Consider the following 18,073-nt stretch of genomic DNA (forward strand, 5'->3'; position numbering starts at 1 on the left):
GCAGCCAGGTCGGTTCGGCAGGGGGCGGGCTGCAATGTGAGTGCAGAGGGGGGCGGACCGGAGGCGTGGCGTAGGCGGGCCGGGGGCGTGTCGGAGGCGGGTCAGGGGCGTGACTACGGGATTGTCCCATGTAAGCCCCGCCCCCCGCTGTGTAATGCCGCTATTACCGGCATTATACAGCAGGGGGCGTGGCTATGATGACGCGATTCAACAAGAATCGCGTCATCGCCTGCCCGGACCGCCCACTTTACTCGCTAAGTGGGCGGCCGGGCAGGGGGGGGGACCCCTGTAATCGGGAGACTTGCCTGCTCTTCCGGGGGGCCGGGAGGGTCACCCGATTTTCGGGAGCCTCCCGGCCATTCCGGGAGAGTAGGCAAGTCTGATCTGCAGTGATCCACAGACTTTATTAATTTAATAAAGTATCCTGTACATAAGTGAGATGTACTACCCTTCGGTTCACCAGATGATGTGAAACTACTGGTCTCAACTTCCCCTGTACTAAGCCAGGGGTCAGCGACCTGTGTCTCCCCAACTGACGTGGAACTACCAGTCCCAGCATCCTCTGTACTAAGCCAGGTGTAAGCAACCTGTGTCTCTCCAACTGATGTGGAACTACCAGTCACAGCATAACCTGTACTATTCCAGGGGTCAGCGATCTGTCGCTCCGCAGCTGACATGGAACTACCAGCATCCCCTGTACTAAGCCTGGGGTAAGTGACCTGTGGCTCCCCAACTGACGTGGAACTACCAGTCCCAGCATCCCCTGTACTAAGCCGGAGGTAAGCAACCTGTTGCTCCCCAGCTGATGTGGAACTACCAGTCCCAGCATTCCCTGTAGTAAGCCAGAGGTAAGCAACCTGTGGCTCCCCAACTGACGTGGAACTACCAGTCCCAGCATCCCCTGTAGTAAGCCAGAGGTAAGCAACCTGTTGCTCCCCAGCTGATGTGGAACTACCAGTCCCAGCATTCCCTGTAGTAAGCCAGAGGTAAGCAACCTGTGGCTCCCCAACTGACGTGGAACTACCAGTCCCAGCATTCCCTGTAGTAAGCCAGAGGTAAGCAACCTGTGGCTCCCCAACTGACGTGGAACTACCAGTCCCAGCATCCCCTGTAGTAAGCCAGAGGTAAGCAACCTGTTGCTCCCCAGCTGATGTGGAACTACCAGTCCCAGCATTCCCTGTAGTAAGCCAGAGGTAAGCAACCTGTGGCTCCCCAACTGACATGGAACTACCGGTCCCAGCAACCCCTGTACTAAGCCAGGGTTAAGCGACCTGTTGCTCCCCAGCTGATGTGGAACTATCAGTCCCAGCATCACCTGTAATAAGCCAGAGGTAAGCCTGTTGCTCCCCAGCTGACGTGGAACTACCAGTCCCAGCAACCCCTGTACTAAGCCAGAGGTAAGCAACCTGTGGTTTTTCAGCTGTTGCAGAACATTAGCTGGTTGGGGATGCTGGGTATTGTAGTTCCACACCTGCTTGAGTGTGACAGGCTGCTATGGCCTGTCTTAAGCAATGCGACCACCAAACCCTGTATCAGGGTACATACAGAGAGCTGGTATGTACTATTTAGAACATTCAAATATATATAATAATTCAGCCTCATCATCATGGAGTCTCCCCTGAGCTGACCCCGCTTATTCCTGCTGGGAGAAAGGCCTGAAATAATTACAAAGCTGCTGGTTTGTGTTATTGACAGATTTAGCCGAGCAATACCAACTGTGGTCGGTAACCCGTTAAGAGCATCAGTGTATGTATATGCATGTATATATCCTCCTACCTACAAGTGCGTTAAAGGTAATATAAGTGCAGGGTATGGGTTACCATCATATACCAAACCGCTTTTCCCAGATAATGCTGGCACCCTATACTCACACTAGGTGTGAAGGAAAGATGGAGTTCTATGCCAGATAAGGAAAGGCCTCACTCACGCCAAATCGCCACTGACCGGGAGTCGCCTCACCTGCCTCTAGGTCACGTCTGCCAGGGACTCTTTCATTCCAGTTATAAAAGAGTTAAAGCTCTATTGGAAAAGTCTATTGTTATATATAATTAGAGTTGATTTTCACTTTATTCTTCTATAAATGTTCACTAAAATTATAGGCATTAGTCGCCAAGCACAAAAATAGATCTTAAAGGTTTTTGTTTTTTAAACATATATATTAAAATATACCCGGTCCCCACACCCAGCGCAGAGAGATTTTTTGTGTTGAGACAACATTACCAGTAATATCCCCAGTCATCTGACTGGTTCCCTGTAAATTCCCTGCATTCTCAGTGTTTCATCCTCCTAAAGGTAATCCACTGGCTTCCTCCACCGTGTACATAACAAGGAACCTGTCCGAGCCATTTCCGTATTCCGGGAGTCAATTCCGTATTCCGGGAGTCACTTCCATATTCCGGGAGCCACTTCCATATTCTGGGAGCCACTTCCATAATCCACGTTATGGAACGGCTCGTGTAAAAGTGCCCTATGAGAACGTTTTGCAGGCTTGTGGGTTGATGGAAACATGCATGCAGGAAAACATTTCCAACCTATTGCAGGAAAACATTTCTAACCTATTGCGCTCCCATTTTGCCAGACCCTTCATTCACCTAAACTTTTTTTGTTTTTCTACTAAAATTCTGCTGAGCATTCATACCTCCCAACTGTCCTGGATCCAGTGGGCCTATGGTTTGGATGAGAGGAATAGGTGCGGTTTGTGTGAACTGGGTCTGAAGCCAGGAATAATTTTTCCAGGGGTTTCCCAGGGCAGAAGCTGCAAGGTGGGGTTTGCCGTCATTTATGACTAAATACCAATGCCCTTATTTATCAATGAGTGATAGATTTTACTGTGAGTGATAAATTGCACCAGCCAATCAGCTCCTAACTTCCGTGTCACGGGCTGTGTTTGAAAAAATGACAGGAGCGAATTGGCTGGTGAAATTTTTCACTCACAGTGAAATGTATCACTCATTGATAAATAAGGGCACAAGTCTGCTGATCTTGGCTGGACAGCCCTACATGGGGGATACAGTAATTCAGATCTGATCGCTGCAGTACATTTTCGCACAGTGTGCGATCAGATCTGAACTGCGCATGCGTGTGAGCCGCATTGCGCCGGCGCATCAGACAACAGCGTCAGGCTTCGGCGCCTAGCAACGGGATGGGGTGAAAAATCCGAACGCACGGGCGTTCGCAAGGATATTGACAGGAAGAGGCCGTTTGTGGGTGGCAACTGACCGTTTTACAGGAGTGTCTGGAAAAACGCAGACAGGATCAGGCGTTTTCAGGGAGGGCGTCTGACGTCAGCACCGGCCCCGATCAGCAGGAAACAATCGCGGCGGCTGAGTAAGTCCTGGGCTGCGCAGAGACAGCTCTGCCACAAAAGCGAACGAACACCTGCACAGACCTTATAACCTCCCCCTGTAGGCGGCGACTATTTGATCACAGGGCTGCAAAAATCGCAGCCCAGTGATCAAATCTAAATTACCCCCATGATGCCTTTGTCCCGCCTTCATGATCAAGGCTGCATTGTCAGGTGGGGTGGAAGTGTGTGGTAAGTCCCAATAACCACTGCTTTGCATGGGTGGATAGAGAGAACTCAGAGCAGAGGGGAATAAGGGGCAGCCTAGCACTATTCACCTCCACTGTGATGCCCACATGCCCCCCCATCATGGTGGTGCCACCTCCCCGTCCTGATTGGCTGAGCTGACATGATAGGTGGCACAGCTGCATGCCACATAGATGGGATCTTGAGATAAATGAGGGTCAGCATAGCACTATGTATGCCCCCAGGAGCGTGGCCATGCAACCCTCCTTGGCGTGGACAAGCTCTCCCCCCAGTGATGTGGCTTGACTCTAATGGTTCCAGTGGCTCAGCTGGGATGTTTGGTGATATGATGCCCCTTAAACAGTACAGGTCAGGGCCTGGTGTGCAGGGGCGTATCTACCCATTGACCAGGATGGCCCTCGCCAGGGGCGCCGCCCGACGTTGCCACCCTCGGCCAATGGGTGGAATCCCTTAAGCCGTAGTGTCTGGCAATACCTACTGCGCCGAGCTGCCTGTGCATTGCCTGGGATGGAGGGCGGAGGATCGCTCAGCAGGCAGGAGCTGGCGCCGGTGTCCAGCACCGCAGTGCACTACAGGGAAGACACTGAAAATAAACAACTCCCAGCAACCCTTGCTGTTGGCGGCAAGGGCTGCTGGGAGCTGTAGTTTTGTTTGTTTTTTCAGTTTCTTTACGTAGTTTGGTGCGGTGCCGGACACCGGCGCCAGCTCCTGCCTGCTGAGCGATCCTCCATCCCAGGCAGCGCAGCACAGCAGGTATTGCCAGACACTACGGCTATCTGCTGGGATGTTGTGGGGTGGGGACTAGGGCTATGTGCTGTGTGGGGAGGCGATGTATGTGCTGGGAGTGGGAGAGACTACAGCTATGTGCTGAGGGCAGACTACAGCTATGTGCTGGGAGGGGGATGGGGACTACAGCTATGTGCTGGGAGGGGGATGGGGACTACAGCTATGTGCTGGGAGGGGGGGGGGACTACAGCTATGTGCTGGGAGGGGGGGGGGACTACAGCTATGTGCTGGGAGGGGGATGGGGACTACAGCTATGTGCTGGGAGGGGGATGGGGACTACAGCTATGTGCTGGGAGAGGGATGGGGACTACAGCTATGTGCTGGGAGGGGGATGGGGACTACAGCTATGTGCAGGGAGGGGGATGGGGACTACAGCTATGTGCTGGGAGGGGGATGGGGACTACAGCTATGTGCTGGGAGGGGGATGGGGACTACAGCTATGTGCTGGGAGGGGGATGGGGACTATGGCTATGTGCTGGGAAGTGCTGGGAGGGGGATGGGGACTACAGCTATGTGCAGGGAGGGGGATGGGGACTACAGCTATGTGCTGGGAGGGGGAGGGGGACTACAGCTATGTGCTGGGAGGGGGATGGGGACTACAGCTATGTGCTGGGAGGGGGATGGGGACTACAGCTATGTGCTGGGAGGGGGATGGGGACTACAGCTATGTGCTGGGAGAGGGAGGGGGACTACAGCTATGTGCTGGGAGGGGGGACTACAGCTATGTGTTGGGAGGGGGATGGGGACTACAGCTATGTGCAGGGAGGGGGATGGGGACTACAACTATGTGCTGGGAGGGGGATGGGGACTACAGCTATGTGCTGGGAGGGGAATGGGGACTACAGCTATGTGCTGGGAGGGGGACTACAGCTATGTGCTGGGAGGGGGATGGGGACTATGGCTATGTGCTGGGAAGTGCTGGGAGGGGGAGGGGGACTACAGCTATGTGCAGGGAGGGGGGTGGGGACTACAGCTATGTGCTGGGAGGGGGAGGGGGACTACAGCTATGTGCTGGGAGGGGGATGGGGACTACAGCTATGTGCTGGGAGGGGGATGGGGACTATGGCTATGTGCTTGGGGAGATGAGGGGCTATGTGCAGGGAGGGGGGAACTATTGTTATGTGAGGGGGTGGGGACTACTGTATGACTGTGTTGAGAGAGGTGGAGACTACAGCTATGTGCTGGGGGGACTAGGGGCTAATGCTTGGGGAGGTGGGAGCTATAGCTATTTACTGGGAGGGGACTATGGCTATGTGCTGGGAGGGGGATGGGGACTATGACTATATGACTGTGGGGGCTTATCTGGCACTCTGGGGGCTTATCTGGCACTGTGGGGGCATATGTGTATCTGGCACCGTGGGGGCACATCTGGCACTGTGGGGGGCATATCTAGCACCGTGGGGGCATGTGTATCAGGCAACGTGGGGGCATATCTGGCAACGTGGGGGAATATGGGTATCTGGCACTGTGGGGGCATATCTAGCACTGTGGGGGCATATGTGTATCTGGCACTATTGGGGCATATGTGTATCTGGCACTGCAGTATTGGGGTCATATGTGTATCATGCCCCCGTTTTAATTGACCATGCGCCATGTGGCTATACCCATTTTTTGGGCGTGCGCGTGCCTTCCTCGTGCGCACAAAGTACCTCTAACATTTTTTTTCTACTTGGCATTGCGTCCTCAGCCAGGCCAGACACTGCTGATGTCTCCTTATAGTTATAAGAATTACTGTGTGGGCATAATGTGTAAAGGGAACTGCTACTGTGTGGGCATGATGTGTATAAGGGTTACTACTGTGTAGCGTAAATTGAATTGGGGGAACTATTGTATAGTCATGCCCCTTTCTGACAAGATTATTTCCCTTTTTTGCACATGCACCTTCCCTATTTCAAATATGGGGGGCTCCAGTCCCTTACTTTGCCAGGGGCGCTCGGACATTGCTTTCTGTAGTGCCAGCATATTCTATTGTGCTTTATATATCAAAATAATATCCAGGGAGACATTGCTGGTGGGAAAGAGGACGTGAGAAGACTGTGCAGACCATGCTGCACTACAGGTCCCATCATGACTTCACTCAACATAGTTATAATCTCATTCTTTTTGCTTTGTACAAATATGTTAAAGACCAGATAATAATAACAACAGATAGATCTGTGATCTGTGTAGGGGCGAGATCTGTGATCTATATAGGGACGAGATCTGAGATCTGTATAGGGACGAGATCTGAGATCTGTATAGGGGCGAGATCTGAGATCTGTATAGGGGCGAGATCTGTGATCTGTATAAGGGATAGATCTGTGATCTGTATAGGGGATAGATCTGTGATATGCATAGGGGATAGATCTGTGAGCTGCATGGGGTGAAATGTGTGATCTGTATAGGGGTAAGATGTTAGATCTGTATAGGGGATAGATCTGTGATCTGTATAGTGGTGAGATCTGTGATCTGTATATGGGCAAGATCTGTGATCTGCATAGGGGATAGATCTGTGAGCTGTATATGGGCAAGATCTGTGATATGCATAGGGGATAGATCTGTGAGCTGCATGGGGTGAAATGTGTGATCTGTATAGGGGTAAGATGTTAGATCTGTATAGGGGATAGATCTGTGATCTGTATAGGTGATAGATCTGTGAGCTGTATAGGGGCGAGATCTGTGATCTGCATAGGGGATAGATCTGTGAGCTGTATAGGGGCGAGATCTGTGATTTGTATAGGGGATAGATCTGTGAGCTGTATAGGGGCGAGATCTGTGATCTGCATAGGGGATAGATCTGTGAGCTGTATAGGGGTGAGATCTGTGATCTGTATAGGGGTAAGATCTGTGATCTGCATAGGGGTAAGATCTGTGATCTGCATAGGGGATAGATCTGTGAGCTGTATAGGGGCGAGATCTGAGATCTGTATAGGGGATAGATCTGTGAGCTGTATAGGGGTGAAATGTGGGATCTGTATAGGGGCGAGATCTGTGATTTTTATAGGGGTAAGATCTGTAATCTGTATAGGGGTGAGATCTGTGATCTGTATAGGGTTGAGATCTGTGATCTGAATAGGGGTGAAATGTGTGATCTGTTCAGGGGCGAGATCTGTGATTTGTATAGGGGTGAAATGTGTGATCTGTTCAGGGGCGAGATCTGTGATTTGTATAGGGGTGAAATGTGTGATCTGTTCAGGGGCGAGATCTGTGATTTGTATAGGGGTGAAATGTGTGATCTGTTCAGGGGCGAGATCTGTGATTTGTATAGGGGATAGATTTGTGATCTGTATAGGGGTGAGACTGTGATCTGTATAGGGGCAAGATCTGTGATCTGTATAGGGGCGAGATCTGTGATCTGTATGGGGGGATAGATCTGTGAGCTGTATAGGGGCAAAATGTGTGATCTGTTTAGGTCCATTCCATGAAAACGAGTGAAAATGTCCCATAAGTGACAAAATATCTGTATCTGTGCATCTTTTGAGTTTTCAGCACAAGTTAAGGTTTTCATAAAAAATAACAGGCTCCTAATACAAAGAGTTGAGCTGAATTATCAATTAGAAGTTTCCTTTACAAAGGGTGGTGGACTGGCCATGTCGAGTCTTACCTGGCAATTACATTTTGTCTTATTGTGTTGGGTATAATGGAGAAAGAAGAAAAAATCTACCTAAAAAAATAAGCCTAGTTAGGCCGTGTGATATTACATCCATCTTTGTAACTTTCCTGTGTTAAGTTTTAACAAAAATTGATACGGCAAAACCAGTACAAATGTCCCATACGTGATAGCGGAATGTCCCTATACAGATTACTGCTGTATACATATGTATCCAATCGTCAGCCAGTGATCGTGTAGGTGGGGATGCAGGAGCGTCACTTGATAAATGACTTAAAGCGCTTCTGTAATGTTTCTACAGCAGCCGGATCAGGAGACTTTGGATGCTAACCTCCTGATCCCCATATAACGTACATACTGTGATATTTCTCGCTCAGTGTGAATGAGTTCACCGGGGGTCAAGCTGGGCACAGGTCAGCTACTCGGCTGATCGCGAGCGTTTAGGTGTGTACCCAAGACTTTCAATTTTGAAAAGCAGCGACAAATTAGGGAACAAACACCACCCTCCCCAATCCAGTCTACCCTATATCTCATTTACATTCTGCCACATTAGATCTTGATTTTTGCATGTGGGAGCATTATAAGGTCCATTCATTGCCATTCAAAATGTGGCGCTCCGATGCCATCATCTCTTACTTTTAAAGATTACACTCCATGATTTACAGGGGGAAATCCAGGGGATTATGGTGATGCCCTCCCCCCTGACTGAAGACTACTGCAATTCATAAAACCCACAGTGAGGGCGGCGCTGTGATGACATGGGGGGTCATTCCGAGTTGTTAGCTCGTTATTTTTTTCTCGCATCGGAGCGATTAGTCGCTAATGCGCATGCGCAATGTCCACAGTGCGACTGCGCCAAGTAAATTTGCTATGCAGTTAGGTATTTTACTCACGGCATTACGAGGTTTTTTCTTCGTTCTGGTGATCGTGATGTGATTGACAGGAAGTGGGTGTTTCTGGGCGGAAACTGGCCGTTTTATGGGTGTGTGCGAAAAAACGCTACCGTTTCTGGGAAAAACGCGGGAGTGGCTGGAGAAACGGAGGAGTGTCTGGGTGAACGCTGGGAGTGTTTGTGACGTCAAACCAGGAAAGACAAGCACTGAACTGATCGCAGATGCCGAGTAAGTGTGGAGCTACTCAGAAACTGCTAAGAAGTGTCTATTCGCAATTCTGCTAATCTTTTGTTCGCAATTTTGATAAGCTAAAATTCACTCCCAGTAGGCGGCGGCTTAGCGTGTGCAAAGCTGCTAAAAGCAGCTTGCGAGCGAACAACTCGGAATGACCCCCATGGTTCATTATGAATCACTTCCTCGTGCTAACCACCCCGCCTACCTCATTGGGAAAGTGCATGAGAGGCTGGTCTACTTTCACAGGAGTCCGGGAGAACTCACATAAATTCAGGAGTCTCCCACACAACAGAGAGAGTAGGCTAGTGTGAGCCATTTTGCCCCGAGAAACCATGAACTTCCAAAAACATTTGTGTTAGTGCAAAAAAACCCCAGATGTGCCGCGCCACAACCCGTCTGTCGGCTGCGAGCAGCGCACCATTGTGCTATTACAAATAACCTTTCCTGTATTAGGTAACAGCTTCACGTTGATGTGTGAGGGAGATGCGATGCTTTCGTTGTGCAATTGTTGTGTGTGTTCTCTGTGCTGTTGTCTCCGCCGTCTACAATCTCTCCTCACACAGTCGTGTTCCATTCAGCAAAACATGCGTTATATTTAGAGATGTTATTGTTTAGCGTAATATCCCATTAGCGATGTCGTGTCAGGATTCTCTCTTCTTCACCTGCGCTCACCAATGTCCCTGCTTACAGTATATCACTTGTGACGCACAAAACGCCGAGCTTTGCCGAACGGAGCGATCATCCGGTAACATCTGTGGATTCACCAACATTGGTTACCGATACAATCTCCGCCGTCTTGTGCAAATCGGAAACTTTTTGCAATCGCCCTGTGTCATACTTCTTTTCCTTTTTTTTTTTTAATTCCGTTTGCTGTTTCCTTTAGATTGTAAGCTCTTACTGAATTTCCCTATCTTGCACCCAAGTCCTTTTGAATACAGGAACTAGACAATCGCATTGTTTTGCTCATCAGAAGAGAGAGGCCGGACACTGTCTGCCTGACATTAATAATGCACAGTGGCATTGTCATTCTATGGGTTCAAAGATTTCAAATGCAATTGCTCAGTGAATGCAACTAGGATCTGACTTAACTCCCCCGATGCCGGGGCCGCTGTGCTGACTGTTGCAGCGTGTTAACGGTTATTTGGTGACATGTGCTGAGATTATCCCCTTCTCAAGCCGGGTTCCCTCTGCTGTTTCCCTGCCTGTTCAGATGAATGGGGACAGATTGTATGGACGGAGAACAAGATGCTCAACAACCTGGTGCATACTGTACTGTGTAGCTATGGGCAGGTTTGCTCTAGATGAAGTATTTCTCTGTGTTTAGGCTGACAGACGAGGAACCGTGCACCTAAACCTTGAAAAAAAAAAGTGCCATGTCAACATTAGCAGCTATTCAAATATTGGGGGTGCACAGGGCTGGGACTTATCTGCCCCCCTCTATACCAGATCTCCTGCAGGATAGGAGCCAAAGCCTGGTCACCATGCACCAGCCCCCGCACCGCGGCCTCGTGTTGCCCATGTAATGAGATTTGAACGTCCCCGTAAGGTAACTAATGGAGCTTGGACATTCAAATCTCATTATGCCGATGAAATGTGGAGGCCTGATTTCTTCAGGAGTCTCCCCGGTGTGGGGGAATGGAGTTCCGCGAGCGTCCCCCGCCACTCTTCCTTTTTCATTAGTGTCACTTGTAACTTGTGTGCGTGAGTGTGCCATCAGAGGAGCAGCTAACAACGTGGTGACATTGTAGCCCGGGGTCTCCTGAAAACCTAGCAACAGTCCTGCAAAAAGCCATCCTTGTTTTCTTGGGCAAAGTAGCTGTAGGAACCTGTGAGTGATTAAAGGTGAATGACATTACTGGGGCCTGACAACTAAGGGGAGACAAAATGGGCCGCTCGGTAATTGTTACAAAATGGCCCACTCAGTAATTGGTACAAAATGGGCCACTCAGTAATTGGTGCTGCAATTGTAGTCATGTTTGGGTGGTGGGTGCTACACCGTGTTACCTACAGACGTGGTCACGTGACACTGTCCTGTATACATGTGTGATACCATAGCTGCTTATCTGTATTCCTGTAACTTTATCGCATCCTCATTTCATCCTGGGCCATCTACGTAATGGGCGGTGTGTTAAAGTGCGCCCATCCCCTCACCCTGGGTTCTCATATACTGTACATTCTGTGGGTTCTTCATCCTGTTAAATATAACTCAATAGAAAAATGACATTTTATTCGCCAAAAAATAACACGCGTGCAAAACTAAGGGTTCGTTTGAAAACCACCAAAATGCATGAGGATAGCTGCAGTGTCGTAGGTGCATATTTGGGGGTGGTGGGAATAAATGTGCACACATTAGGGGGTACTCGGTATAAATAAGCACATTATCCATCTCCTATTTCCTCCCTCTACCAACTTCCCTTTCTCTCTCCCACCATACTGTGGTACCCACTCCTCCACATTCTGTATTCTCTGCTTCCTCCTCCATATAATACCCCTGTGTGCCCCCCCCCATGCTATGCCTGTGCCCCTGTACGCAACCCCCCCCGGTCTCCCTGTGCCACGCAGTGTCCTCCCACCTCAGGAGCACTGCATACTGTGGCAGCATCTGTGTGTGGAAGGGGTTAAGAGGACTCCCTGCGATAGGACAGGGTACGCGCACAGTTGCTTAGTAACAGGGAGGTTGCTCGCACAGCTCAACTCTCTTCTCTCCAAATCTCTCATTTCTGCTTATTTCTCTCCCTCTTTTCCTCTCTACCTGTCCATCTCTCCAGCCCGTTCTCCTTCCCACATCTCTCCATCACCCCCCCAGCCTGCATTTTCCTCCCAGCTTTCTCATTCTCCCCATCCCATCTCCCCTCAGTACATCTCTGCTGCTGGTCTTCCCTCCTCGTCATCTCTCACATGCATCTCTTTTCCTCTCCTCCTGGGCCCATTCATTTTTCTCTCTTCCTCCTTCTCCATCTCTCCCTGTCTGTGAAGTAGTTAAGCGGTCCCCCCGTGCGTGTCCCTGTGATAGGAGGGGGCGTGCACACAGTTGCCTGGTTACCACGCTCACAGTGACATCCCTGTGAATACGGAAGGATGCAGCGCGCGCTGGTCCTGGGAGCTGGGTAACGTGGAGGCCTCTTATCCTGCACATACCGCTCTGCACTGCACCCCCTCTTTTGCACTGCACATGCGGCTTATACTGCACTGCACGACCTGTGCTGGGTTCCCTGCACTGCACACGCGGCACTGCATGTCTGTTCCGTTCTGCATTGCATGCCCTGCAGTGCATACCTTTGCACTGCACACCTCAGATCAACCACATCCTGCTCATGTTGGACTTCCCATCCTGTGGTGGACTCTCAGCACTGCAAATCCTGCACGCTACACTGCACGGACTGCATGCCCGGCACTGCACCCACATCCCCTCTCCTGTCACCCCGTCTCCCTGCACCCTCCTCACTTTGCGTTTGGGGTTCGCCATTCACAGCTTGTGCCCACTCAAGGTCTTGAACATGAAATTTAAAGGAAACTGAAAGATTCACTGAGTCTTGAGGTGAGAGAGAAGCCGCTGTGTACGTGTGTGTGTGTGTGTGTGTGTGTGTGTGTGTGTGTGTGTGTGTGTGCATGTGTGTGTTCCTGCACATATGCGTGCGAGTCTGTACGTCAACTGGTGTGGTCATACCACTGTGGCATGTGTATGGTGAGCAGGCAGGTATAGGCGTATTGCATGTGTATGTCAGGCCGCTGGCCTCCTGCAGGTGAGATCCAATGTTCTGGAATGATGGGGAACTTTCTATACAAGTTGCTCTCTGTGGCGGTAGTTGTGTGCGATTGTCTCCTTGTGTACCTGACCGGGAGTTTGCCGGGAAGGTTTTGGAGGGTGGCACTTATGGAAGGATCTTGCTGTGCTGCAATCTTGGAGAAATTAACATTTATCCTCTGGCATATGGTAATGAACAGATTGATACATAAATTAATGAGGGCCCTGCTTGCTGGAGTATAATAAGTGTGCAGTATACTAAGTCATTGTAGTGTATATCAGTGTCTGCACATTCCCTGTGTGCACGGGTTCCACATTATCTGGGTGCGTGTGTGTGTGTGTGTGTGTGTGTATATATATATATATACACAGCTGAGACTTCACAGGTGTATACAGTATGTATATATAGATATAATATCAATCTATCTTTATATATATATATATATATATATATATATATATATACATACGTATAGCTTAAATGTGTAGTGTACCTTTGCATGTGCTGTGTACATGTATGAGCTGTGCCTGTGTGTATATATATATATATATATATATATATATATATATATATATATATACACAGTACAGTACCTGTATGTTCTGCAGGCAGCACGGCTGTGTGTGGGTGGATTATATACTTGTATAGAATGATTTCACTGCTGTGAGCCGGCGCATTTCAATGTGTCTGTGTGGGCGTCTGCACAGAGCTCTCTGTGTTTTATATACAGATTTGTGTGTTCTTGTGTCACTGTGTGTGTGTGTGTGTGTTCTGCTGTGAGTGTGTGGCATATTCTGCTGATGTAATTTCGCACCCTTGTGTTCCTTCGTGTTGGGGCGCATGTGTAGACGTTCTACATGGGCAAAAGTATGTGGACATCGGGACATCACGCCTACTGTATAAATGCTTGTTGAATATTTCATCCCGAAATCATGGGTTTTAGTATCAAGCCCCCCGCCCCCCGCCCTTTGCTGCTATAACAGCCTTCACTGTTCTGGGAAGGTTTCCACTAAATTTTGGAACACGGTTGCAGGAATCGCATCCGTTCAGCTTTAGAGCATTGGTGATGTTGGGCACTGATGTTGAATGATAAGGCCAGGCTTACAGCACAGTCCAGGTTCCATTTAATTCCAAAGGTGTTCCATTGGGTTGAAGGACCCTGAGCAGGCCAGTCACCGCATTGGATAAACCATTTTTTGGTGGACCTTGCCTGTGCACAGGTGATATATTCTGAAACAGGAACGCTCTTTTCCCAAACTGTTGGCATAAAGTTGGAAGCACGGAGATTTTCCCTCCCAGGAACTAAAAGGCCCAGGGCAAACCATGGGATGCAACCCCAAACCAACGTTAGAGTTGGCGGTACTCATTCAGGCAGAGGGCTTTCTCATGGCATAGCCAAACCCAGATTCATCCGTCAGAATGCCAGATGTCGGATCGTTGATTCCACTGGTCCGCAGTCCTATGGACGTTCGCTTTACACCACTCCGTCCGACGCTTGGAATGATGTATGGTGATCTGAGGCTTGCGTCTGGCTGCTCGGTTATTGAAACCCAATCTGTGAAGCTCCTGATTTAGGCTTCTTGTCGCTTCAGGAAGAACTTTAGGAGTTTGATACTTGGTTATGAGTTTTGCAACCCTGGACAGACAGTTTTAATGCACAACGCTCTGCCACATTCGGCGTCCCCCTTCTTGAGACCCTTGTGCTGCCTACGACTGAGCTATTTGTTGCTCCTATACATCTTCTCAAAGTATCTTTGACTGCATGCGGCTCTAGCAGGGCAGAAATTTGTCGGACTGGCTTGTTGGAAAGGTGGCATCTAATGGCCGTGACACATTGGAAGTCACTTGGCTCCTCAGTATGGCCCATCAGGCTGCTACGTTGCGACTATGGAGATTGCGTGACCAAGCGCCTTATTTTTTACACCTGCTAGAGATGGCTGTTGCTAAATTGGGCAACACACACAAACTACAAGCTGTCCACGTACTTACGACCACGTTGTGTTCTTCTGATGTGCGTGTGTCAATGCGGACTTGTTTGTGACATGTGTCTGTATGCACAGGGAAAGGTATATCTTTTATTTATATTTTTTGCAAGGCACCTTTATTCCTGTGCATCGTGGCTCTGGATGCGTTGATAAAGAGTGATTGTCGGTATGCAGTCTACTATAACAAGGAAGCTCAGCTTGGCAATTTAGTTTGAGCAAGGCATATGTTCAGCTTCAGCAGTCTCTGACCTTCATTACAATGTAATGGTTCCGTATGCATAAACACTGCACATTTCCTACAGTTTGCATTTCTGTAATGCCATCTACCTCGCGGCACCATGTATAGAGCTGGAGACTAGAAGTTATACGGGATCCGGTCTGAAGATCGACAGTGTCTAGGTCGACAATGTTTATGTCGACCACTATAGGTCGACAGTCACTAGGTCGACATGGATGGAAGGTCGACAGGGTTTCTAGGTCGACATGTGCTAGGTCGACAGGTCTAAAGGTCGACATGAGTTTTTCACATTTTTTTCTTTTTTTGAATTTTTTCATACTTAACTATCCACGTGGACTACGATTGGAACGGTAAAGTGTGCCGAGCGAAGCGGTAGCGGAGCGAAGGCACCATGCCCGAAGCATGGCGAGCGAACGCGGTGCTCTAATTTGGGATCCTGGTCACTCTACGAAGAAAACGACACAAAAAAAAAAAAAAAATCCTCATGTCGACCTTTAGACCTGTCGACCTAGCACATGTCGACCTAGAAACCCTGTCGACCTTCCATCCATGTCGACCTAGTGACTGTCGACCTATAGTGGTCGACCTAAACATTGTCGACCTAGACACTGTCGATTTGATGAACCACACCCAAGTTATACAGCCCCAGCGTGACACCTGCAGTCCGCCCTTCCCACTGGAACAGGTGACTTCAGAGATCAGCATATGGCGTCACAGTGCAGTATATATAGGCTCATTTATCAATGACTGATAAATGTCACTGTGAGTGATAAATTGCACCAGCCAGTCACCCCCTAACTGTAATTTTTCAAACTAATGGGTCTATTCATGAAGCAGTGAAAAGTGTGGAGAAGTGAGCCAGTGGAGAAGTTGCCTGTGGCAACCAATCAGCTGCTCCGTACAATGGTATAGTATGCAAATTATAAATGTTACTTCAATGCTGATTGGTTGCCATGGACAACTTCTCCACTGGCTCACTTCTCCACACTTTCCACTGCTTCGTGAATAGACCCCACAGTCTGTAACATGCCAGGAGCTGATTGGCTGGCACAATTTATCACTCACAGTGAAATTTATCACTCATTGATAAATGAGCCTATAAGTATCACAAAATATGAGCCACACCGCGTGTTTCGCTTGTAGTGAACCATATACGACCCCTGAACCGTTAAAGCCTATTTAAGCCAATGAAATCCAGTTTGAGTGCATGGTTGGGGGAGGGGGGATGTTGTGCTCTTAATGCTCAGTTATACAACCCTATTAATTGAGATCTCATATTATCATTCCGCCATACTGACCCATTAGTTATCACTGTAGGATAGAGGAATAGCACATGTGGCTCACCAGACACCATGGAACTACAAGGTAATTCCAGCTGGGACTTGTAGTCCCACAGCAGCTGAGAAGTCGTGCCTGTCTAAGTCTACTCTACAGAGAAAGCGAGTGACTTTACTGGTTGGTACGTTATTGACCCTCGCGGTTCAGTATACGACATGCGCTGTACAGATTGTACTCTGGAACCTGCGAGTCTATGGATATTGATAGAATATCAGTCGCTGTAGTTACCAATGAGTGAGCCATAAAATACGTATCCTATATAATAAAAGACTAACGCAGCTCCTCACCTCTATGGGGGGAATTCAAGTGTTTTGCGCGCCGCGGCCACTAGATGGCGCCCCCGTCGGAGCAATTCAAGTGTTGCTCCGTTCGGGCACATACAGCGCTGACGCTGATATTACGTTGTTCAGTCATTTTGACGGTCTGGTAACTAGTGATTTTATAAAGATTGTGCGACCATATTCCCTTACTCACAAAGGCCTTACGTTACCTCGCTACAACTGTACAGTTCTCATATTTTCTCTCTCTCTATAATACTAATATTTCCTATGTCAAACTGTTGTCTTTTCCCAGATTATCACGTTGCTCGTTCCCGGAGGAAAAGCGTCCCAGGGGGGAAACAGCACAGTATGGACGCTCCTCCAACTGCCCCCTTCCGACCGTCGGTGAGTACCCACTGAGAAGTACTAGAGTTGTCTACTAACAGACCAATTGCTCAGTGCCATATGGCTACCGGCTCACACCTTGCACCTGGCTACTCATCCCACCCTCACACCGATAGATGTCATTGGCTGACTCACAGTTCAACAACCTGACATATTTGTTGGATTATGTGTGTATTATTGGCAATGGTATGGCAGAGTAATAGTACACACCAGCAGATCCCTCAATGTCCGCAAACTGCCCAGTACTTAACCTGTGGGGTAGTTTATTTAGCAGTTATGTGGGATGTGCTGCCGTACTCATAGTTATACATATAACAGACTGTCCGCATGGAGCGGAGCATACAGACCACCAGCTGGTGACTGTATATAGGTAGAGGTGATTAGAGGTGTGGAATGTAGTAAATCGCAGGGTCTCACTTCCCTGTCCCACTGTGGCGCCCTTACACAGTGCCAAGATGGCAACGCACAAGTGCAGAAGACCAAACAGCGGCCATCTTGGCAAATGACATAATGCTTCCCAGTAGGAGCATCATGGAGACTGTTGATTTACTTAAGGTGATCTGCTGCTTGTGCACAAGAGGATGCTATTCTGGGGCCTATTCTGTGGGCTGAACCAATATTCAGTACAGTAACGTTACCTTGCGTCGCGTCTCAGTGGCCTTTTGTCCCTGCGCCGTCACTAGTTCTTAGTGAATCATATTGCCTAACGTTTCTGTCAAGGTAATTGGTGTGCTGGGGGTTGTGCCCTGCAGTTCTAAACCACTACAACGACCCCAACACCCCTCCCTCAAAAATACGCTTCAACTGGTGCAGAGGTAAGAGGCCTCTGCTGTGTAGCACCTGTTTGCCTTGGTGACATAGAGAGTCATTCCGAACACGCCAAATTGTGGGATGGATGGGCTCCCCACAAATCATCACTGTTCCATCAGAGGGGTCTATTCATGAAGCAGTGAAAAGTGTGGAGAAGTGAGCCAGTGGAGAAGTTGCCCATGGCAACCAATCAGCATCGAAGTAACATTTATAGTTTGCATACTATACAATTGTACATA

At 48.9% G+C, this 18,073-nt stretch overlaps 1 protein-coding gene across 12 annotated transcripts in view; it reads left to right on the top strand.

Moving 5' to 3' along the window:
* SYNGAP1 (synaptic Ras GTPase activating protein 1) overlaps positions 1 to 18,073 on the top strand; it is a 496,744-nt gene that overhangs the window by 310,678 nt on the left and 167,993 nt on the right. For 10 of the 12 annotated variants that reach the window (XM_063938281.1, XM_063938276.1, XM_063938275.1 and 7 more), the window contains one exon: positions 16,933 to 17,024. In XM_063938281.1, the coding sequence (XP_063794351.1) occupies positions 16,933 to 17,024 (92 nt within the window). Of the gene's footprint in view, positions 1 to 276; positions 711 to 11,729; positions 12,591 to 16,932; positions 17,025 to 18,073 lie in introns of those variants that run through there. The other 2 variants (XM_063938285.1, XM_063938283.1) reach the window with 2 other exon arrangements.

Source organism: Pseudophryne corroboree, chromosome 8 (genome assembly GCF_028390025.1).
Source record: "Pseudophryne corroboree isolate aPseCor3 chromosome 8, aPseCor3.hap2, whole genome shotgun sequence".
Lineage (NCBI taxonomy): Eukaryota > Metazoa > Chordata > Amphibia > Anura > Myobatrachidae > Pseudophryne > Pseudophryne corroboree.